General features: G+C 44.9%; 2 protein-coding genes across 2 annotated transcripts in view; one reads left to right on the top strand and one right to left on the bottom strand.

Annotated features, from left to right (window-relative positions):
* LOC142572483 (pyroglutamyl-peptidase 1) lies at positions 1–12,299 on the top strand. Its single transcript, XM_075681637.1, has 6 exons — positions 1–160; positions 426–467; positions 935–1,101; positions 1,447–1,557; positions 6,818–6,945; positions 10,085–12,299. Exons 1-6 carry the CDS (start codon positions 130–132, stop codon positions 10,332–10,334), a joined length of 729 nt encoding a protein of 242 aa, XP_075537752.1. The 5' UTR covers positions 1–129; the 3' UTR covers positions 10,335–12,299.
* Positions 12,300–17,283: 4,984 nt separating this feature from the next.
* The window catches only part of LOC142572481 (motile sperm domain-containing protein 2-like), a 58,529-nt gene continuing 50,613 nt past the window's right edge, over positions 17,284–25,199 (bottom strand). Inside the window, exons 4-8 of the mRNA XM_075681633.1 lie at positions 24,666–24,820; positions 24,052–24,112; positions 22,306–22,344; positions 19,932–20,056; positions 17,284–18,798 (exon numbers count right to left, since the gene is read on the bottom strand). Coding sequence (XP_075537748.1) covers positions 18,712–18,798; positions 19,932–20,056; positions 22,306–22,344; positions 24,052–24,112; positions 24,666–24,820 — 467 coding nt within the window. The 3' untranslated portion in view covers positions 17,284–18,711. The remainder of the gene's footprint in view (positions 18,799–19,931; positions 20,057–22,305; positions 22,345–24,051; positions 24,113–24,665; positions 24,821–25,199) is intronic.

Here is a 25,199-nt window from a genome sequence, read left to right as displayed (position 1 = left end):
ATCTACTGCTATTACATCTAACCTGACCATCATGACTTTTTATGACTACAGGCGGCAGCACATATCTCGCGTATAAACATTTTTTTAAATGTGTTTGTAGTTCCCGGCGATTTCAGTTTCGAATTTACTATGGCGGCGGAGAGCAGTGACTCGATGAACGGTAAGTTTCGTTGGTTTCCGCTAATGTCTTTAGCACGAGGTTTTCGCCTCTGAAAGGCTTCGCAATTTCCAGAAGGTTCTATGGTATTGCAACGGAACTTTTTGTGTAAGCTAGACAAGCTGCCAGCACAATTTGAGCTTAGTTGTCACGCTCATACGTGACTTGCCGAACTTGCGTCAGTATTTCAACGTCATATTACGACGCCGCCACAAATCCCCGAAAGAGAAAATATCTTAAAAATCAATGCCTTGTTCTCTGTTACCAGGTGTGTGCCTGCCTGAACACGAACCGACCGTTCTCCTGACAGGTGAGCCTGGCGAGGCCGCTCCATCAATCGTTGAGCACGTGATGTTTGTTTTCCTTATGGCCCCCAATTATCCGGCAATAATCGGAGAGGCGTTGTACCTTACTTGCGAGTTTGAAATCGTCATGGCCATATTTATAACACAGTACGTTTGCATACGTATTTCTGTCCGTGGTCTTAAACGCCCGAGGCCTAGCTTGTTTTTCGACGATCACAAAGTGTTCGACACGCATGGTCAAATTTGTACTTTGCTTAGGGCGATTGTCATGACTCGCAGTACTCCGAAGAAGTGTGTTGCGTTTCACAGGGCTTGTGTTATGAGGAGGTCCTGACGGCTGTTGACGGTGCGAGTTGTGGCGACTCGAACATCGCGATCGAACTTCCTTGGGAAGCATTTATGATGAACAATAGCGTCATCTTTTCCTAATAATGGTATAGTGTACTTGCGGATATTGTGCTGGTTCCTGCAGGGTTCGGGCTGTTCCGTGATTACGGCCACAATTCGAGTAATGAAGTGGTCAAAGCCCTCGCCAAGACTGGTATTCCTGGAACGAGACTCGTGACGAAGGAAGTTCCAGTAGAGTACGATACTGTTTCAAGCGTGGTGCCTCAGTTGTGGGAGGATATCAAGCCTGATGTGAGTCTGGTTGTGGAACGTTTGCATATTGGCCTCTCGAACTGGTGACAAGAATAAAAAAAATATGTTGCTTGCTAAAACTTATTATGAACCACTGCACCTTTCTGCCAGGTGTTTCCAGTTCACCGACATGTTGCTTTCATTCATTAAAAGAAAACAAGCATGTTGAATTTAAATGTCACATTCATATTGCTACGTGCTACTAGAAGACTATGGTGTTGACCCTTGGATTTAGTGGGACGCACCCATATGCTGTAATTGATAAGTCCAAAAGATGTTGCATATACCACATAATCTAGATGCTTAGAGGCCTGCTTTCATGCCATATGACATTGCCCTTTGCAGCTTGTGGTCCACTGTGGAATGAATGCCACTGCCCGGAACTTGGTTGTGGAAAACCAAGCTTACAATGGCAGTTATTGTGCTGCTGACAACAAGGGTGCCACACCTAAACAGGTGACATATATCTGGGATCTCTGTGTTGTTCCTTTGCTGAATTGACTGAGCTCTCTAGAAAGCTCCAGAAAAGCTTCACACACCACTACTAGGTCATGAAATTGAATGGGGAAGAAGAGTTTAATCGTGGCGGCATCTCAAGACTGTCTATCAATTCTGTAGAATAAATCATTTTTGTTGTTGTGCTATCAAGGAAATCTGTAAGTTTGTGTTTTGCACAGCTATGTAAAATAACCGAGTCGTGCACGTCTGCCAAGCTAGTGCCATTAAACAACTAGCATTCCTCAGCAGTTAACTCGTGATGGCACAGAGGCTCCACACTTTTACGTTTACATTTTAATGCAATCTACCAACAATTGCAAACAGTTCCACACAAGGAAGATTGCATTCCCCACAAGTAGTCTTCGGTAAAAATATCAGTGCTGGTTTGTTAATAATCCATACCGTTGGTGCACAGTGCAGGCAATGCACCAACTCAGACATGAAACAGGCAGCACAAGCACAGACTTTCAACCTTCATTTTGAAAGTAACACACATTTGTATAGGAACATGATCACATCATGTTTGCAGGAGGCAGCTGAATACAAAGCTAGCACGTTCACATATGCACTGTGGCATTAATGTGAAATAACTAACTGCTATTGCAACTAGTAATGCTCACTGTTGCTTCTAGCTACAGAGGTAGTGAGGTATATGTTAGTTTGAAGAATTTAAGAATTGCACCGATAAAAGAAAAGTCAGTGCTTCAAAGGGTGGGATCTGTATTTGTCACACAATCCCACTCTCGCTCCACATATTCTACAATGTTCCTCCTCTCAGCCCTCAACCTTGACTCGAGAAAGTCGATCACAGCTCCACCCCTCGACAGACTTGGTCACTACTCTTCATTGAGGCTGCATGGCAATTCTTGAGAAGTGGGGCATCTTTTTCAGTCAAGGGGTGGCGCTGCGCTCGACTCGGTGGAGTGGAGGACGAGCTTCAAGTTGAGGATCGTTTGAGAATATGAGAGCTAGAAACAAGTTGTAATCATGACCACTGGTCTTGCATACGTGGCTTGTTTTGAGTGTTGTGCACACCCTCTTTTGTTAGAATCTGCTCCCACTCATGGCTGTCAGCTGATTGCACTTATTTCATAAGGGTCCATTTCCAAATCAAAGGTTGTTGGAAGTCATGCTGATGTCAGATCTCTGCTACAGCAGTGAAATTGTGAGCAGAATTTCATGATGCTTCTTGCAATTTATTATGCCTGCGACTTTGAGGGGCCAATATGGAACAGATGTAAAGGCAGGGATAAAATTTAGTAAATCACTGGAGCAAGTTAAAAAAAAAAAAGATGCATGAATGTACCACGTGCTAACAAAGTCTCTTGTGTCAAATGAGAGCTTGCAATATATCTTTCTCCCTGGGGTGCCAGTTGCTATGTATCGGTTGCACAATCTTCAAGCCACAGATAATGCTCCGATTTAAACTTGTAGTGTACCCTTCAGTCACAGCATGACTGCAGGTCTCACCACCATCCTGGAGAGATGCAATGCTGCTCAAACTCGCTGCACAGCTTCCAACTTTGCTGCAAATTTCTGTCTCTGGTCATTCTGCTAAACACATTACAGTTAGTACTGGAATATATGCTCTACTTCATGCATAGCAGGCAAAGCTATGAAGGCTACAAGAGACTTTTCTCACTGCTTGCATTCATGGCCAAAAGATAATGTGTCATAGAAAGCAAGATATAAGGGGCACCTGAAAAGTTTGTGGCCTGACCTCAACGTAGTGACCGGGGGTCGAAATTTTGCAGTCAAGTCTCGACATAGTCTCTCTTGAGGGCCACACCTGTATGCCATCGCTCTTGGAGTTTTATTATTCCACTTTCTTAGAACGTTTCGTTTGCTCCTCCAAAAAGTCTTTTACGGCGTCCATGACGGCTTCATCAAAAGGAAAACTGCTTCCACCAAGGTGCTTTTTCATCTGTGGGAATGGGTGGTAGTCTGAGGGAGCCAAATCAAGGGAATAGGGTGGGTGCTGACGCAGGTGGAAACCACAGGAGGGAATTGCAGCCATTGCAAAAGCCAAATGTGTGAACTGGCGCATTGTCCTGGTGAAACAACACCCCTTTCAAGAGCATCCCTCGCCATCTTTCCTTGATTGCCGACCTCAGAGGACGAATCTGAGCTGCATCGTATTCCCTGTTGATGGTTTGACCTTTTGGGAGGAATTCCAGGAGAATGACGCCCTTGCAATCCCAGAACACTGATGCCATAACCTTGCCAGCAGATCGAACCACCTTTACCTTTTTGGGACAGGGGGAAGTGGGATGTTTCACTGTCTCCAGGCTTCTCGAGACAGTGAAGTACCCAAGCTTTATCCATTGTAATGAATCTCTGCAGAAAAAGATTAATATCAGCTTCAAACAATTGCAGATTTTCTGCAGAGGGAAGTTCTCTCAGAAGTTCGTTCTCTAATATCAGAAGTCTGGGCACCCATCGGCCCGAAACTTTGTGCATGTCCAGGAGCTGTGTTAGGATATGGCCGACCCTGTCCACTGATATGCCCACAAATTCTGCAATGTGCCACTGTGTGACGCATCGATCAGCCATTACAATGTCTTGCACTTCTTGGACATTTTCATCTGTGCATGCTGTTGAGGGACGACCACTGCGCGCAGCATCTTCAATTGATGTCTGGCCTCGCTTGAAATCGGCAACCCACTTTTTCACCATGGCATAAGAAGGAGCATATTTCCCTAATGTCTCCAGTATGTCCTTGTGAATTTCTTGTGGTGTCAGTCCTTCTTTCAAATAGTAATGAATGACTGCTCGCTTTGCGAATATCTCCATTTCCATATTTCAGCTTCGTGAACTTGCTTTAAGCCACTGTACCTGAAACAAAGGAAAGAACAAAATAAATCCAGATTGCTCATGAGACCATTCAAATAACTGAATAGCATATTGCATTGCAAAACAAAACCATGCGAAAAAGATTTTACGGGTGGGCTGCGAACTTTTCGGGCACCCCTTGTATCGGTATGCATCATGTATTTCCATGTAAGGTTAAATCTCATACTCTTTTGTTTCAAAATATCATGTCATAATTACATGAAAGCTGTCTAAGCTCCAGCCTATCTCTATTAATACGTATTTCATAGAAAGTGTTGCAGACCAAAAGCAACTGTCCTAGGGAAATGTGTGAAGTCTATGACAGCACTGTTTCTGTAGCTGCAGCAATGTTGCCCTCTGTTTGTGTTAAGTATGAAATAAAGTATAGGTAGGCATCTATGCAGGAGCTAACCTTGACATCTTTTCCTTATGCCATTGGTGATATGCAGAATGTAGTCTCTGCTGAGTTAGGTAAAGTGAGCCATCCAAACAGCAACACTTGTGTCATGCATATGCTGGCAAAATTTTCCAGTCGGGGCAACATCATACAGACATATACAGCTGTAATTACTGTAACATGCAGCAGGTGCTAGCCGCTAGGCTCACAATTTAATTGGAACCTAGGCAAGTAAGAGAGGATACAAGTGCTTGTCTCGAAACCACATTAGTGCAGCTGCAGATGACATAGTGAGGCTTTTGGCCCGACACTTCATAGTCAGCAAAGTTTTGTCTGCAACTGTACACCATGTGTGTCCTTTCTGTTCATCTGTCTTGCACGGTGATCAGCTTTGCTTCTCATTAAAGGTGGGTGAATACCAAATATTTTAATATGAATCAAATTTGAATAGTGAGTGTAGAATATTGAAGAGTCAACCACAGACGCATATACTTATTTGCAGCAGTAATATTTATTTCTCTATAATTGAGTACCACACCAGTACTGTCTAGTGAAAACTAAACAAGAAGACAGCTCACTGTCAGGGACAAAGTCTCAAACACAAGATTACATAAAGTGCATGAATAGCATCTCACAATCTTTAGAGCTGGTTGCAAACAATCTTTGTTAGAATGAAGTGCTGCTATATGAAATAAAACTTTACAGAAACACTAAAGAAATGGTTGGCAAAAAAAAGAAAAGGTCAAAAGTTGCGGTAAAAGACAAAAAAAAACTGCACTTGTGTGCTGTACTGTAAAGACATGCTAAGAGGTCAGTTCTAAGGAAAACATCTCTGGTCGTAGCGTAAACAATAAAAATTGCACAAAGTATACTGCAAAAAACATAAAATGACGTACTGCAAGCAATACTTGCAGGTTGTCATGTAGGCTTCTGCCGCAAGATTGGAAACAAAACTTTCATTATCTATCTTGTTGCTGCATTCCTTCAAAACCATTTGCTGTTTCACTTCTGATAACCTTTGATGCCTTGTTTAGCAGATGGAGAACAGTTACAATACTTTCACAATCCCTTGTTGCGAAATGCCTGGTTAGTTTCAAATATTCAATAATACTGAATAGTTCCTTTTCAAATACAAATGGTTAGTGTGTAATATTGGATTCATGTTGGGAACTTCAAATATTCTCCCCCCCCCCCCTTTATGTTTCATGCATTGACCTCACCATTAGGGATTTCTACATAACCCATTTCGTTACAAATATCAATCACTTTCATTCTTGTGTACCCTCCCATAGAGAGGGTCCAGAACACGGGAAATAGGAAATTCACAATAATATAATAGTTCTGCTTATAGGGATATTTGACTTGTTGCTCAGTGTGCCAGACCAAATTCAATTTAATTTCAATTGTCTCTACAACAAAAAATCCTGATATTAAGAACACCCAAACCTCACAAACCTGCTGTAACAGCAGGGGTGCTATTGCTTTTTAGGAACAGAACACCGACCATCTGCGAAGGTGGCAGAAAGTTAAGCTTGCACTACACGCTTACAATAAAACTTTGTGCCATTTGGTTCATTTCGTGAGTGTAGGTGGGGCAGTGCTCCAAAAGCACAAAGAAGCGGCACATGAAAAAGGACAGGGGCAGCATGTTGTACCAGAACATGTAATAAATTTTGATAGAATATTCAGTCTGTCATCATAGCTAGTGTTTTTTGTTTGCACGCTTCCTCTTTCTTTCACTGCACTGATTCGGATTAATAATCCACACTGCTATATGCATGCGAGTGGGGATAATAATTTCTAAACACGCTCTTAGTTTAGTTGTGATACAGTCTTCTTTGTAGCAGTGAGGCACGAAGCTACTCCACTCGTGGTACCACTCATGATCTAGCATTCTAGTCGTAATTGTGAAACTCTCTTGTGTGATACATTTCACGGAACAAATAGTAACGGCAGAGTCGTTTTCTCTCAACCGACCTGATGCTTCAGGGCCTATGCTGTGGGGTGTCTCCACAAAACGAGCGACTCCGCACCTGCTTTGACCTCGTTGCGCTGACCAGGAAGCTTAAGACAGCTGGCTGCCCTGTTCCCGTTGAGACTTCAAATGATGCTGGCAGGTAAGCCGTGTACCCAGGTCTGAATGAGCAAATGCCTTCATTTTCAGTTTTCCTTCCTCTCCACCACTCTGCAATTCCTTCCTCACTCTCGCTTATCCTTGCAAACTAAGGGGTAGTAGGTAGAAACATTAAGTTAACCTCTCGTAACCAGAAGCGGCCCCTTTTGACAACCTCTGATGTCGTTCCACGAAATTACTATGCACTACTGCGAAGGTAGGCAAAGATACACCCTCCACATAAATCACTGGATAAATTGCAACAAGTTACCATGAGGCAGTTGCAGACTGGTTCATTTGTTAACCCATACAAGTTCTCACTAATATATCCAAGCTGCTTCTCACCTAAATGCAAAAGCTGCAACGCCCATAAGGCGGACCTGACACATTCATTGAGCAGCAGCCTAGGACGGAACTCCAACTTAGTAACACTTCGGACTGGGAGGTAACGGTGTCCAGCTCAAATCCCAGAGTCCAGCTGCGGGCTTTCAACTGGGCTTTGGAGATCGCCTAAAGTGAAGACCTTATGGCCACCTCACGCAGCCTGGCAGAAGAAATAACCCAGTAATTAACTCAATTACAGTGTCAAGACAAAGAAAGACGTACACCAACCAAGTAAAACTCATTAAAAGACAAGGACGTTTCGGCTTCCATATGGAGGCCTTGTTCACAATCATGAACATCTCGTCTTTTAATAAGTTTTACTTGGTGTACGTCTTTCTTTGTCATGTCTTATCTCGACCACACAAGCTCCCGTCTAACTCTCGATTACAAAACAGTGTCAACTACCAAATGTGAAAATGTTGCACATTTTAGAGATTTACACACCATTGTCTTCAGCACTTGTCAAGAGCACCTTCCTTTGTCATCTATTCTGTATGAGAATGAGTGCATTTTTACTTACGTGCATTAATATGTTCGAGGATGAGGCGAAAATTTAAAAGACTTCCTAATGCTGCGTGTGGCAGGACTTAACTCAAACATCATTATTGAAAATCGCAGAAGCTTCACAGCTTAGTTCTTGGTGGTCGCATTGGCGGATGGTGCTTAACACCTCAAAATGTAAGTTCATGTGTATCTCTCGGAAACAAAACAGCAGCATTTACCCCTATTCCCTTCATTCATTGGTCCTCACATCCGCAGATCATTTACCGCCTTCTAGGCTTCGCAGTATCGAACCATATCATCTGGCCTGGCTGCGTCTGACCACTTGCAACTGACTGTTCAAAATCACTTGGTTTAATCAAAAGGTCCCTACCATTGTCACCCACTTTTATTTGCAAGCTTACCTACAAAACATTCATCTGCACTAAACTCGAATATGCATCACCAATTTGGAGCCCTCAGCAGACTTACTTGATTAACGCATTAGAATCTGTACAGAATCGGGCTGCACAATTTATAACTTCAAAATACGATTGGCACACAAGTGTCACTAGCATTAAATCTTCTCTTAACCTCCTCTCCTTGTCAACTAGCTGCATGATTGCACAACTGTGTCTTTTTCACAAACTCCACTACTATTTACCCTAGCTGTATAAAACACTTCTCCCTCCTCACCGCACTTCCTGTCGACTTTTCAAATGCTTAAGTGTACAGTGTCTTCATGGAACTACCACTGCATTTCATCAATCTTTCCTGCCCATCACAGTAGAGCACCGGAACGAGCTGCCACAGTCAATAGTTAATGAGTGTGATGGCCCAAAATTTAAGTAGTTACTGACAGCCCATTTTCAAAGCTAATCACCTTGTTCACAGCTGTGCCCATTTTACCCCTTTTTGTTTCTTTCTATTCTTTTTTTGCCTTCAACGTTTACACTACTGTTCTTATCATGACTACTTTTTATTTTTATTTCTTCCCTCCCCCTTGTATAATACTCCAAAAGGGGTGTTTAAAAGGACACTAAAGGTTACCAGAAACTCAAGTTAAAGTGGTAGAGCAATGTTCTAGAACGTCTAAGGCGTCAGTATAATCGCGAACAGAGCTTTAGTAACCGAGGAATTGAGGTAAATGCATGACACGATTTGAGACACCCCAGCGACATTCCGGTACTAGCCCGATGACGAAAGCACTCCTCATAATTTGTGTTACTAATACTCAACTACTCGTATTAAAAATATCATTTCATTCGATTAAAAGACGAAAAAAAATGCTACTTGTCTACGTCTATTCGATTCTAAGAAAAAATAACATTTTGACGTTACCCTTCAGTAATATGGGTGGTCGAAAGGTTTCGTTTTCGCTCGACTCTGCACCGGGCACGCTTTGTAGTTTCAGTAGTTTCGTTATCGCGTCGTGCTGTGAGAGTTCTGCTGGCTCGCGAAACTTTCATTTGGAAGAAGCAGCGAGAATGCCACGTCCATGTGATGTCGTGGGAAGCCCTCGTTGCTTTCCCACTCCGGAGAGCAGGTGTCGAGGCCGCCGTCGTAGTACGCAACGACGCCGGCAGTGCGAGCCCTCAGCAGCAGGTCGCGCTCGTCAGTGCTCAAATCGCTGGAGTTGAGCCCACCATCACGAGCCATTCTGTCGTTGTCAGGGTCCGTTGCGACGAGCGTCGAAGTTCGCGTCATAGAATGAAGTACCAGCTTATGGTCGCGCGTTTCTCCTTCCGCTAGCCACCATACTCCCGCTTTCGCTCTCCTGTCGACTCTGTCTTGGCTCTGTTTCTGGCCGTGCGTTTGCGTTTTGCGCAGAAGAGCCGTAGCGCCGTCTGCGGACGCCGTTCTACTTACCGATGGCGCAACGTCACTAAGAGACCATGATGTCAGTACTCCTCGATCGGAGGGCGGGCGATTTGAACTGCGCTAGAGGTACGCAGACGCTTCAGAACACATTTTCTCTTAAAATAAGTCTTTCCATGGCACGAAACAAGCGTTTCGAGGTTTCTGGGATGGTATTTCAACAGTCTACGTTGACTTAATGGTAACCTTTAGTGTCCCTTGAAGGGTTAATAAATGATGATGATGACAATGTATCTTGCTGGTTGCCACTTGGCATGCTGTCTTTGTGCTCACAGCTCGTAAACTGCAATGCACTCAGATTATGGCTTTACATACAAGAGCGCAAAGGGAAATTGGGCTGCATGATTGGCAGCTGTACATATCATGTCTTCATCCTTTTTTTGTGTGTGTGTGTTCTCAAGGTTCCTGTGTGAGTTCATCTACTTCACCTCACTCAGGATCAGTCCTTGGACCGTATTCATCCATGTGCCACCTGTAGATGAGCCCCACAGTGTTCAACAGCTTGCCTGCACAGTCAGCACTATTATATTGGAGCTCCTTCAGCAAAAAAAGAGTATGGGCAAGTTGTCTGCTGCTAACGCGAAGCTTGACCAGAGTCAAAGTCAGGAGAAGCAGGCTATTGCAACAAGGAGCAGCAGTGAAAGCAGCTGATGTGCATCATTATATGTATTCGAGCTTTGTAAGATCACAGTTAACCGCGTGGGCATGTCTCTACAAAGTAGTAATGCCATGAGCCTGGAACCATATTGATTCATTGAATGAGCGCACGTTAAAGAAAACGTGCCTTGTACTAGCTTTATTGGCTCACTCCGAGATGTTTTTTCTGACATTTGAAGCCTTCACAGAATGTAAAAGGCATTGCTGTGCAACATTTTTAAGCTCCGTAAGGTACAAAACCTACTGTTGGAATCATTATTCTTTTATTTGCCATTGACCAAGCTTAGTTTTGGCTTGAATTTTATGTGCTGTGTAAGTTAAAGTATTATTAATGAGTTCATTGTGTTATGGATGAACTTGTTTACCTTTAGTGCAATCTCTACTTGAAAATACATGGTACATGGCACTCCAAGGCTGGATTACAGTCTGTTTCCTGCGACTACCTCTATTAGCTACTGAGTTTTTTAAGCGTTTAACCAGTCACCATCGACCGGACTTTGTGGCATTGCTATTTTAAGCTTAAAATAGTTAGTGTTTTCCAAGTCCATGGCTATCACTGCTATATGGTGCTAAACAGCCTTTTTCCTGTATCCATGCTTCAATGTGTTGTTGCACACAGTTCAGCATGTGCTCATTTGATGCTGGTCAAATTTCTCAAGTCAGTGTCATGAAAAGTTTCCAATGGTATTGTGAAGGGACTGTTCCTCCAGTATAAGCTTTTACTGCTTTGTTAGGTCAGGCCATGAGCCGAGCTCAAAGTAAAGAGCCAGCCAGTATCTCACAATGTGGTGATTACTGAGTTACAGCTTCTGTCGTTGTTTTATACAAAAAAGAAAAACTGATAAAGTAAGTGTGTTCTAGGCTTGCATGAATGTTGGGCTATGATGTCATGTTGTGTGTGATTTTCAGTACACTAGACGTACATAAATGTTGAATTTGAATGTATGGTTCATTTTATGCACACTTCAGTAATCTGATCTCATCTATATCTCTAGTATCACTAACTTCATGGTCTCTCTTCCTATTTCTCTCGCTCTCTCTCTGCCTTCAGCACTCACTAGACTGTATTTTTGTGAACATGTAATGTTTAGTATGGGCGTATGTTATAAACTTTAATTACAGGGAACCTGCTCATGTTACTTATGCTTTACTTTTGTAACTCTATTGTGCTTTAGATACTGCACTCTGAAATTGTCATGTACTCTTTTATTTCTTCAGCTTTGACTGGAATAAGCTGTGTTAGAATATTTTACTAGAATGCTGGTTTTATTGTACCTTATTCTCGCCACATTTGTATTCCTATGATTTGGCTTTTAATTAAGAGCAAGCTCAAAGGTGTTCTGTTACTAGTACATTTTGTTGCTGATGCCCATGTTTGGCTTTTTCACCACCATAGGCCACTAAGGTGCATTGCCAGCACATTTAAGTGCTTGTTGTGCAGTATGCCCTAGCTGAGCTTATGGGGCTGTCAATGGATGCATTGAAGAGGTGCTACTGACAGTGTATGGTAGCAGTATATGGTGGGGGGGCAGATAACAAATTTTGTGAAGGAGAGTGCAAACTAGTTAGGGAAAAGGTGTTGGATATTTCCTGAGTGTGCGTTGGCCAGGGTCTCTAAATTTCTATTATGCCAACAACTTGTCAAAGCATTTTCATTCAAAGTGTGCCATTACGCTCTTCGGCATCGTCACAGGAGTTTGTGCACCTTGTGATGTGACCTCTCGAGCTACCAAAGCATCTCTGTGTGTTTAACCTAGTCTGTTACTAACGAAGCAGCGTATGAAGCTGAATATTATGTGCCACATGCACTTGTTTTATTCTTTTGGACATCTTTTTATCACTTGAACATGTATCTAAAGGGTTTTACTGTGTGGACATGTTCTAGAAAGTGAAGCTTTTTTTCTATGCATTCCTTTCATGGGGCAAAATGAAATAAAAGGCTCTAATGTGAATACTGCACGAGTGCTGCTCTGTTGTGATATCTTCGTATTTGCGACACCATATGCGTGGTTGGTGCCCATTTAATTTGAAATTGTTTGCTTTTATACTCATCTTCGTACACACAATTCAAAGAATGTACCCTAAAGAATAAGTTTATTTTGGGCAAACTTGTGCCCAATAAGCAAACCAAGTCAGTCTTGCTTTCAGTGGGCTCCATTTATCAGTTATAGCTTATTAGGTAGTGTCTGTATGTTTCACCACAAGACAATGTGTGTAAAATAGATGATTTGCCACAAAAGAGTTTATGTTGCGATGAATCATACCATACCATCGTAACTCGCCACTAAGCATGCCCATTGTATGACTGGCCCGGAAAATAAGGCAGTGACCTCTTTTCTAATATTTGGGGAGGAGGCAAGCTTATCTTATAGGCTGCTGGCGCTGTTTTATATCAGTGATAGAACATGTTTTATTATTCTGAAACTATTTCAAAATAATTCAGAGCCATTCCATTCTGTGAAGGGGGATGACCAGCGGAGCTGTATACCTATATTGTGATGAATATGTTGATAATAAATCTGTTGATTGAAAATAAAACACACATACCACAATGAGTTTCGTTTATCACGATATTTTCTTTTGTTTTATTAATTTGCATACTCAATGCTTTTTTTATATTTTTGACCGTTTTTGCTTGCTTTCTTAGATTTGCTATTTGGTCACCGAGGTGACTATCGCTTTATGATCACTATGATATACGGCCAGTGGCTCTGTGGCGACACTGGAAAAGTTCTTGGCTAATGTGAGGTCTATACACGACCGATGACACGTCGTGCGCGCACTGATGGTTGTGTAAGAAGTGTGAATTCCGAACCTTCCCAAGAGAAACGCCACGAACCACTTTCCGTCTGGCCGAGACACATCTGTCGAAATCGCCCACAATTGCGACGGGTGTGGAGTCGGTAGCGGCGATCCAAGCAAAGGTGCATACGCTCGGCGTTTGCGGCACGATCTTCCTCCGTATTACGGGCCGCCTGCCGTCGCCGCGCACATTTCCGCTTCTGTTCACGACGGTGTTCCTCGTAAGCGCACTTTTCTTCCGCAGTTCTCACCGCACGCGGCCTACCCGTTGCACGGGTGGAAGGGAATTAAGGTAAGGTTACGTGGTTTGCCTATAGAGCCGGTTACGTCAAACCGCAATGCATACTGAATAGTGTCTATTCCGGTTTTACTTTTTTTATTACGATATTTTTTTATCGCTACATTTTGACACTTCTGGCGATTAAATGCTGCTGGGGAATACCCGGCGATACGCTTTTGCTTTATGCTTTAGCTCGGGGGTGGCCCCCATCTTTTTTGCCTACTCACAGAAACCGCCATAACGGAGTGTATAACAGCTTCGCTGTAAAATGTTCTATATTCGCTTCCTGAACACACAATTCGATTCCTATCCGATTCGGCCTCAAAATTACTTGCTGTTCAAAGCCTAGCTAAGCGACTAGTCAATCCAGCGGCGGCTTTGTCCGCGCGCGCGTAAGTGCTGCGGGAAAGCGAACCTTAAAGGGGCGTGGCGTAATGATCAGCCTCTTTGAATGCGATTATTGAGACCATAATGCGAATAGTATTCTTTGCCTGCTTCAGTCGTTTTGCGCTGAACTATCTATCTGTCCGTACGTCCGTACTCTTACGCCGACTCAGCGGTCCAAGTTGTCTAACAGCTTGAGCCACTATGTACATGGGCTCGTGGTCGTTGCATCGCCATCATTCCAGCTTTGTCGTCCAACACTCGTCATGCTGTTGTCATCATTACGTAGTCGTCATACAGTCGTCATTCATTCGTTGTCGCACTGCCGATTATGCGTCGTGGTTGTTCAATGGTCGTCATTCCAACTTCGCGGTTTGACTTCGTGCTGTCGTCGTCACGCCTTCTACTCTGACCCAGTGGTCCAATTCGCACAATACCTTAGGCCACTACGTACGTGTACGGGTTTGTGTGGACTCCGGGGTCGTTGCACAGTCGTCGTTCCAGCTTTTTCGTCCGACTCTCATGAGGCCTTCATCACGCCATCATCGTCGTGCCATCGCCGTCACGCTGTCGTTTCATCATCACTTCATTGACGTCATATCCCATTGTCGTCATGCCGTCATCGTCATACCGACTTCGTCGCTCCGTCGAAGTAAAATTTTCGTCATTGTACCGTAATCGTACTGTCGTCATTCAATTGGGATTATGCAAGGTGTCCCACGTAACTTGAGCCAAACATTAAATATATGCAAATGCCGCGTAGCTGGACAGAACCAAGGTTATACTGTTTGCCGTCGCTTGGAGATACTCATTACTTCTATCATTCCGCCTAATTAGATAATTTGTCTTAATTAATCAACATGATATCATAATTAGATGAAAAGTGACAGTGAGAAAGTTGTAGAGCGGCATGAAAAACTCTCGATACAGCTATATATATATATATATATATATATATATATATATATATATATATATATAATTGCATAATGTACGATTGTATTTATTCGGACAATGAAAATGTGTCACCTTCTTCGTAATGTCGCGTACACGTGGCTGCCCCTAGGGCGCTTCAATACCACGTCTCCCGCCCTCACTGTACCCACAGGGTCCGCCTGACGCGTCGCTTGAATGTGGTGCTTGTGCTTGCTTGCCTCAAGACGGAAGGGGGGAGGGGGAGGTGAGAACCTCCTCCACGCATTGTCTGCCAGCGGCGGTGGCCTGACATCCCAACCGCGCCTTCAGCGGATTTCCCGCGCCATGACTTCCTTCGCCATTTGCGTTCGTGTCCGAAATAAGGCTTTACGCTGAAACACGTGCCACTGCCCCCTCACGTCACGTGGACGAAAAGCGCGCTGCTGCCACTGTCGCTTCGTCCGCCAGTCGTCCAGCGCCGGATCCTGTGTCACGCGTTCCGCTGTCACAGCTGCGGAAGGACCCGACCAACGCCGCCGGAACAGCGTCCGAGAGGAGACCGCGCGCCTTTTGAAATAGCCGCCGCGAACCCTCGCCATTTTTAGGAAGTCCCCTCCGAGTGTTCACGCAGTCGTTTTTGCGTTGCCCCTGACGCGTGCTGTAGAGCTAAAGGGCATTGACCGCAGAGGAAGCTTTTGCCATGAGAGGCACCCGTTCCAGGTGGCGGGTGGCCGTGGAGCGAGCAGGCTTAGTGAACTTGGCGAACGCACACTTGGTGAACAGAGAGCTTGATGTCGCTTCTCGTCGGTGATCAAGGGAGTACCTTGAAAGAGCAGGCAGGCGTCTTGGGGAGCACTTCCAGCGCGCTTCTAGCTCATTGTTCCGAGTCGTTCCTTAAATATCAAGAAATGACGGGAAGTAATGCACTTGATCGGAAATGCAGACCGAACGAACTGTTCTTGAACTTTGGACGGTTATGTGAACCGTTCATATAACCGTCCTTTCAGCGTTGTCGAGCTGAAAGCCTCACTGAACGCGTGAAAGAGCTCTGCACCGTAAGCTGACAGAATCGTGTACGCCATGATCAAGAACTTGCACACTAACACACAAATAACGTTACTTGCACTTTTTTAACATCATTTGGGCTGCCGGATATACCTTCCTTCAACATGGAAAGAGGCCGTTGTAGTTCCACTACTGAAACAAAGTAATGATCCATCTTCAGCTGACAGCTAGTGTCCGGTAGAGCTTACGGGTTGTCTTTGCAAGCTGTTCGAGATGATGATAATTCGTCGTATGTTACGTTTCCTCGAATCTAAGAAAATGGTTCGCCCTAATTATCAGTGCGGTTTCAGGAAAGGTCGTTCTACAACCGACCATCTCGTGCACATCGAGTCAAATGTCCGTGACGTTTTCATTCGCAAGCAGTACGTCTTGCCCGTATTCCTCGATATGGTAAGGGCACACGATACGACGTGGCTCTACGGGATATTGCTGGATCTGTCGGATATGCGTATTCACAGAAACACGTTTAACGTTAGAGAAAGCTACCTGTCAAACCGCACATTCCGAGTCAGCATTGGTAATGCTCTTTCCAGGGCATTTCTGTAGGAAACTGAAGTGCCGCATGGTGGCGTACTAAGCTGCACTCTTCTAATGGTAAAAAAAAAAAAAAATCTTTACGTTCATCAATTCGACGTACCATGTTTTTATTCAGTATACGTTGACGATGTACAAGTAGGATCCAAATCGTGTAACCTCGCAATTTGCGAGCTACAGGCTAATCTTGGCCTGAACATGGCGTCATAATGGGCTAATGAGGATGGGTTTAATCTTAATTCCCAGAAAAGCTACTGTGTCCTTTTTGCTAGGTGGGAAGGCCATGGCCCCAGATGCTAATACTGAACTCGGTGGACAGGGCTTACCTCCGCGCACAGAGCACACCGTGCTTGTTAATTTAATTAGTAAGGAAATGTTTACTGCAATTTATATTCCCGATAAAACTGCGAACCTTACTTTGTGTAGTTATGTAATACATTGCTGTCGCTTACGATTCGCGTGTTGGGCAAAACTGCGCGACTAACCTTCCTCTCTCGAATGTTTTTGTTACTGTTCAAATGCTATATGATAACCTACTAGAAAGCCCATAACGCAGTCACTATACACCGGTCCTTATCAGTCGCGTTATCGCTTTGTAGCACTGCTCGCTTGTTTTACTTTATGAAACAAAAAAGTCGCACTGTGGCATCGCGGTGTTTTTCACGGTATTGCCTCGTAAAAGGAAAGACACTCATTCCACAAGAGGCTCCTTCTTCACAGCCTCTGGCTAATGATTTCTCCAGATACACACATCTGGTCACAGGCATGCCCATAGAAGGGTAAAGTGAAGTTCGATACTCTACTGGCGACGATGTCCAAGCGTATACTTACAGAACGCCAGGAGCACGATTTGGTACAACGCTTCCTTGCTCAGTGAAGGTCACTTCTTTCTCAAATCTTGTGTCGCACAAAAGAACCTTCGGTAGTTACCGCACAGGACAAAAGGTTCGAAGCCGAAGCAAGTTTCCACAAAATATAGTTTTTTTTTTATTGGCATAGTTTGTACAACTGCATGCAGAGGAGCAAAAAAAAAAAAAAAGTGATGCGTCACGTGTGCATGTATACCAACATTTGCCTATTTACAGTACTGAGCCGCATACTCTGTAACGATCGCTTTCGGTGGCAATTCCACTTCCGCACGACACCGCATCCAGCAGCATGATGCGCCGCGCTGCACAGAACTGTTTTGTTTCTTGTCGTCGCCACGTTATTGCCGCTCACGCTTGTCAATAAAGTACTCGACAACGATTCGACGTGAAGATAACGTTCCAAAAGAACTCTGACCGCCTGGCAAATATTTCCTCAAACAGAAGAAGTAAAGCACAACAACATTTAAAAAGCGCGGAAAGACTTTAAGACAGAGATATACGTACACACGAGACCTCTCTGGATGGATGGATGGATAGATGGATGGATGGAAGGTAGGAGCGTCCCCTTTGAAACGGGTTGATGGCAGCTGCCACCATGCTCAGATCCAGTATACATGTAGGAGAACTAAGTATGGCCACTGGTAACGGCTATAAATTAAGATTGGAATGGCAGACAGAAAAAGAGAAAAAAAAAAAGCAGGAAATGTCTATTATTAGTGTCATCCAAGCGACAGAGAAGTAGATTTCCTTTTAAAACTGAAAGAAAGTGCCCTCAGGGTCCAAGACTGTACACGTATGGATGGATGTACATATTGAACCACACAGTCGTTTATATTATGTTTGATAGTTGTTTGTATGTCGTCCAATAAGGAAACTGCATAACCGGCTATTTAATTATGACATGTGTTCAGTTTTATGGTCGACAGACTACGTTATATCTATATTCTCATCTCTGGTCACTGCTGTCTTTATAGCTCAAGCGCCATACACCCAAAAAAGTATCGCACACGGAAAGCACACCATCGTACGTTCATCATTACCGACTAGCTCAAATGTATATAAAAAAAAAGATACCTTCCTAGCTTCTGACAGAGTCAAGGTGGATGGATCGGGATGTATGAAAGTACAAATACAAAACAGGTGTAGCGATTGTCGGCGTTGTTCCGGACCACGGAAATGGCTTCGTCTGCCTGTTCGGTCGGTACGGTGCACTTAGTCGTGACCTGGGTTGCCATTCTGGGCATTGCGAAATTCCGCCGTATTGTCGAACTCGGCATCTTGTCAGTTCTAGCTGATTGGCTCGCGGGGCTACTAGAGCCCCTCTCGTTGGTTCAAGACGCCGTCATTGCAGAAGTGGACAATATATGGCGGAATTCGACAGTATCCAGAACACCACGCCTGGCATCGTCGTCGCAGAGGCCTGCCGAGGAGGGGATGCTCTCTCGAACTTTGATGCGGACATATCACAGTCTCCTCTCCGTGGGCGGTCAACGTTGACATTCGATGAGCTCCTTTAAAATGTTCACGGTATGGCCACCTTGGGATGCGTGCATCGCGGGCACCTGTCGCCGAGGGGGTTACCCTTCTGGTACTGGTACACGTAGGTGTCCTGCGCAGGGCAGAGAGAGAGGACTTACATGACTGTCCATTACAACAGGGAAAACACTTCATTAGCATAATCAATCTGACGCGATTTCAACATTTATACTATCCTTTTCGGGGAACGGGCGACATGCTAGATAGAAGCACGAGGCAGAGATACATAGTCTTGAAATATTAAACTTCAGTTCCATTCGTTCCAAATTTCGGCTTCTATAAACGCTTGAATACTAAAGAGGCGGTTTCTGCAAAAATGCGATTAGCGCGCTGGTGCACTTTGTAGAGGGGGTAAGGTGTCAGCTATGGTAGAGTGACGGTAGCGTCACGATTGATGATGAAGGTGGCTGGGAAAATGTCTGAAACATAGGGGAGGGGGAAAACCCTGTAGCGTCCTTGGAAATTTCACTTGAAGCATTACGTCTAATGACAGCAGAAACCGTACTAAGTGTAATCGCAGAATAACTACATGAACTCGCAAGGTTGGTGACACTTAGGCGAGATATACAATGTATGTGTATGTGTGTGTTTAACATGGTGGTGGCGCTGCCATCGTATTCGTTGTACTGCGAAGAAGATGGTTTTGATTGATTATGTTACCACCAGTACGATTCTTGTCGAAAGGCAGGACAAATAGGTTTACCTAAGTCCCCTTCTGTTAGCTTTTTTTTAAAGTACCCTAGCTATAAGCAAACTAATTATGGTGATGATGATGATTTTTGGGCTGCCCTTCGGAACACACTCATTCGCAGGGTGGTGACAAATGGGTACCTAGCCTGCTTGAGCTAATCAGGTAATCTATAGATGTTTATCAGTCTAGCAGTCTGGCTATCTCTTTAATCTTTTCTCTCTCCCTTAAAACCTCTATACCTACGTTACACATGCTTGTAACGCATCCGGTCCTGTCAATCTCTCCCCTACTTTTTTTTCACCAATACTCTCAACATCTCTTCCTTATCTCGACTGTGGACCGGTTAATGCTTCCATCCGCTTTGAATCCCATCGATTCTGGAAGGTGGACATTACCTGCTGGTCTCGCTGAATGAGTACCCTTGCATTCCATGCGGATGTGCTAATACACCTGGCGTCATAGCGCCCCTTTCTGTTAAGCAAACAAGCAACTTGGCAGTATCGTCGATGCCGTACCTCTCCTCCCATGTACTTGGGCAGGTTCCTCCTGTCGATGTACTGCAGGAGGCTGTCCTTGCTGGTGAATATCACGCGCTGCACACCGTCGGACGGGAGCATGGTCTTCACTATCTTCCACACAGCTGCAAGCACGGAAAAGGAGATGTTAGTCTCGCGCATAAGAGGGAAAGAAAGTCACAGTTTCTGCCCTAAAGGCGAAGCATTGATTGCGATAGCAAATTATCAGACAGATATGCGAAGTAATGTTACAGTCGTTTTATCAGCTGCATAAAATGCCGCAAACATTCGCTTATTAGCTAAATTAACGAGCACGTTGTCACGTGCGCACAGGCAAACACGAACGCATCTCACTCGCTGTCAGAATGCTGGCGTGACGAAGAGCGGCAGCAGCGGCGAGCGAACTAACCATCGTGCTGCCTCTCGCTTCCACGCGAACAAGGAGCTTGAGAACACAGTGCACACGAAACCATGAGCTATTTCCAGCCGTCTAGCCTTCGAACCCAGCGCAAGTTGCCTGCAAGACAGGACGGGCGCGGCCTCGCTCAGCCATCGCACTTGGATAGAGGAGATGTGCACTAACCTGACCTTTCCTTCTCCTCTCCAAGCGCGCTCACACCTCCCCGCTCCGCCTCCCCCCTCCCCCCTTTCGAACGCGAGTAGACACCGCCGCATCAAGCCACCATACTTGACGCTCGCAAGCTTTCGCTCGCACCTACAGCAACTGTGCGCGGCCACGATGTTATCTCGTTTGGACTTTATAGAGATCATCATGGCGACGGCGACGCCGACGACGACGGCGGAAATTCGCCTGTAGTGTCCAAATAATTGCTATCGCAGTAAAAGGAGCGAAGGAGTAAAACAACACATTAAGTCGAGCACAGCCTGCCGTACCCTATGTTGCCCTATGTGGAATCCGAGCACGACATGTACTGGATCGGCCACTTGAAGGGGAAACACCTCATTATAGTATTCAAGAGCTTGTACCGGCTGATGTTCAGCATAAAATCCATAAAAATTATTCTTTAGTTTATCGACGTTATCGTTAGGCGTCGTATAAAGCACACTTTCCCCGTGAAGTGGAATATATGCTGAAATTATGGCGACTTGAATACTAATGTGGCGTTTCCCCTAAAAGTGAACGACCCTGTACGTCTCCAACACATTAAAATCCGCCCCCATCGCAAATTATCAGCGCAATCTACGTGTAAAGCAATTTCAGTGCACCGAGTAACAAAAGAATGTAAAGAACGTCGAACATGGCAAATTAGTTCTGCAGAAGTCCGAAAGGAGGAGGAAGGCTCATTAATGGAGAAAGCTGTCATCCATTCGAATGCAGCACAAAGCTGCATTCGGATGGATCACAACTTCCCTTTTATGAAAAGGACCTTGCACGACGCGCACAATTTTAAAAGCACACTATACTCTGTACAGATACTATAACAATAAGGTATCGAAGTTGTCCAAAGTATTTTAACTGTGCGCCTGCCGTGCGGTTCATTGCAAATTCGCGCAGCACCAGAGCTGTCACCAACCGGAATGTCGAATAAAAGCCGGACGGTACAACTAAATTACGTTCTCGAGTTTAACGTTTCCAAGTAACGCAATGCTATCGACAGACTCCGCATACAGTGGCATTGGCTCCGGATTAATTTTCGACCACCCGGGGATCCATAACGTGCTCTTAAATCTGAGTAAACGAGTGCCTTTTGTATTTTGCCACCCGGCCTGGATGTCCCAGCTGCAGCCGGCAATCGAACCTGCGACCTCGTGCTCAGCAGCTGGATGCCGTATATCCGCACACTCGCCAAGACAGGTAACGAAAAACCGGGACAGCAAAAGCCGCGTGTAGCACCGGTGACGCGTCCGTGAAGGAGAGTTATGAGAGAGAGAAAGAACTGTGGCATTCGTCTCACCTCCCCCCCCCCCCCCCCCCCCAAATCCAGACCGTGCACTAATAATACCAACTGCTCCGCAGCTGCCTTTGTCCTTTTCAGTTCGAATGCGACCGTGGTTTCGCCAAGGTCGTTACCACGCGCTCGACTTGACAGCGGGCTCTTTGTAAGAACAGGACGAACGTGCCTGCTTCACGTCGCCAGATAGCTGGGGCATATAAATTCAGAAAGCTTGTCCGGAAAAGGAACGGGCCCGCATCCTTGAGGTTGCTCAGAAGGCGTGGTCTTGTTTTCCCCCTTCTTGTGAAAATGAAAAATATCCTACCAGTGTGCGCCGAGAAGAATGAGCGCGCGCGGGAACCAGAATTAATGAAACATAAGAACTCTCTAAACGGTTTAGTTTTCTTTTTTCCTACACGCATAAATGTGAACAATGGGGCGCACTAATATGGGAAAAGCCTAGTCAGGAGCACACTTACCGTTAAGAATCCATGGCATATTGTGGACAATGATGTACCCTGAAAGAGACGAGAAAACAATAAGAAAAAGAATATAAGGGCTCAGGAAAACGTGCGCGGACTTCCGCACGGACCCTCATAAGTAGTCGAGTTACAGACACACTTTTTTCCGTGTACCGTGGCAGATACAACATCAGCTGTTACAACCCCTTCAGTCACGGCGTTCACATTTACGGACGCGACCTATTTTTGCCATTTCTGTGCAGTGGTAGCAAGGAATAGAGCACGAACATTAAGTTTAGAGTATAGTGTAACATTCCGCTAACTTAAGTTACTTCCATTTTACTTTTGAGTGATATGTAGCGTTACAGAGTACCGCTTTGGTGAAGGCACTACCGTGTCTTACGTCTCGTTTGATGCGGGGCATGTTGGTAGCGGCCTCGAAGTATTCTTTTTCTTTTCTTCAAATGCGTGCCGCCAATAAATAACTTGTGCATGTAATTCGAGCTGGTGATTCTTCTCATTTTATGAATAATAGTAGCATGAGTGACATTACAATATTCACGTATTTAGTTACTCTGTAATTGTGATGACTCATCATTAAATGCACAAGGAATTGTTCTGCCACCTTGACTTGCTTTCAGTGGAGTCTCAATCACCTTGGCATAAAATTGTGTATGTTTCACACATATATGGACAGTCGATCATAATTTGTGACTGAAGGGGATGAACTCCTACAAACCGCTCTTTCTTCAAATGTATTTTGCGCAACAGTTGGAGGACAACAAAGAGCTGAATCAGTAAACGCGTGAACATTTCAACGCTCAATGACTATACATGTGCCGTGACCCGACGCTTGCAACGTCCTCCTGTATAGCGCTGCAGTTAGTCATTTTATCCGCGTACTTGTCGCAGTCGCGATCTCGGCGCGAATGCGCTTTTACATCGCCAGGCTTTCTTTTAACGTTGCTATCTTTAGTCAAGCGGCAAACCGCGTATCTTCAAAGTTTCGTGAGCTAAATTAATCTCATCGCGGTCCGACCTACATGGCAAGCGTGACAGCGTCACCAGTGTCTCAGCAAAGCGTAACGTACTGTAGCTATAAGCGCACCAAGGTAACGAATTCGCGTCACCGCCGTAATCAACTTACGTCCTGCCTACCTTAACCTCTCTTTTTTTTGTTGTTGTTGCTCTATCGTGCCGTTATTTTCGGTTCCTCTTTTCTCTAATGTTCCTTTTTTTCTTCCTTATTTCTTTTACTGCACGAATGTACTATCGCGCGTCCGATCTCCGAAGGACCGGTTATATCACACGTTATCTGTCTCAGTATTTCGGTTTCCTCCTTTCTTTCTTTCTTCTTTTTTAGCACATTAACTTTTATCGTCTTTTCTCGACTGGGTCGTTCCGACGCTTTAGTATACCGGGAACAGCGGGCTATATATACGTCGTGGCCCGCAGTATACATACATATATACGATTGTTTCTCATCAAGATTGCAGATTACGCCGCTCCCTGGTGCACCGCGGCGTAATATAGTCGCATGGCGCCCTTCGACGCCGTGCTTTATCTGCAGTCTGTCGCCTTTCCCTGTTCGATAGCCCGCGCCGCGGGACGCGGCAGTGACGTGGAGTCAGGGCCGAGGCAGTGTGTATATTATACATACATAGAACTGCGCGCGCCTCACCGAGGTCGTCTTATCCCGTCTATAGGATCTGTTCTCAGATACCAGGGGAGGATTAAGAGGGAGGGTTTCACGGCAGGACTTACCTAGTGCCCACGGGTACAGTTCCTTGAAGATCATGACAACGAACTTGACGAGTTCCATGTCCTGCGACAGAACGTTCGCTTTAGTTCAGTGCTCCGGCTTCAGACGGCGTTTCGGCCTCTGCTGTTCTTTTTTGTTTTTTTTTAGTGTTGAATATTGCCTTGAACAATCACGGAGCTTAAAAGTTAAAGACAGTACATCGTTTCTCGCACGTGCCGTTATACACTGCTGTTTATGCGCTGGCTGGTTACTTCGGTATTCGTTGCGGCGGTCGCTGTGCATAGCGGAGCGTTTATTCCTTTCATAACAACAATAAGCGGACAAACTGACTAGAGAGAGAGAGAAAGGCAAAGGAAATACAGGGAGGCTAACCAGATTATCTCCGGTTGGCTACCCTGCACTGGGGGAGGGAAAAGGGGATGAGATAGGTGAGAAAGAGAAAAGGATAAAAAAAATTTAAAAATGATCTATACACACACAAACACGTACACCTGTCTATCTGATCTCTAACCTTTTGGCACAGCGGACCGTTTATAGCAGGTCGGAAATACGCAAGCGCTATAGTGTATATAGTGTGTTAAAAAGGGGGTCGCAAAAAAAATGGGCCCGGACGTACCACGTTGCTGACGCCGGCGTCGGTGCAATCGAACACGACGGTCACTCTGAGCGCGTCCTTCTCGAACATGATCTTGTCCATGAAGAAGGCGAAATACTTGCGCATCTCCTCCACCATCGAGGAATCCTTGCGGTGCAGTTTCACGCGCAGGGTCACTGCACCAGAGGGAACATGCGGCCATGGAGTCAGACTACATAGTGTACACGGAAGTGCGAACGCAATTCCAAAGTTTGAATCTTCTAGCATAACGCATAGACCACACGCGTCTATAGAGACGTATTCAGAAATAGTTAAGTGCGGGTGATGACATCTTGGGATGGTTTACATGAACAACCATAATTCACTGGAAACGTTCCGTGTAAGACGGATCTTGAAGAAAGAAAACGTACAAGAACACCGGTCTTCGTGAAAATTTTGTCGCTGTCGTCGGCATGTTGCACCAACGCATAAAAGGAAAAACACAGTCTGTCTTTATAATGCGAGCTTTTTGACATCATCACAAGATGACGTCATTACCGTTGTTGACGTCTGCGC

This window comes from Dermacentor variabilis, chromosome 2 (assembly GCF_050947875.1).
Source record: "Dermacentor variabilis isolate Ectoservices chromosome 2, ASM5094787v1, whole genome shotgun sequence".
Lineage (NCBI taxonomy): Eukaryota > Metazoa > Arthropoda > Arachnida > Ixodida > Ixodidae > Dermacentor > Dermacentor variabilis.
The sequence above is the reverse complement of the archived record's forward strand: the minus strand, read 5'-3'. Positions and strand labels throughout refer to the sequence as shown.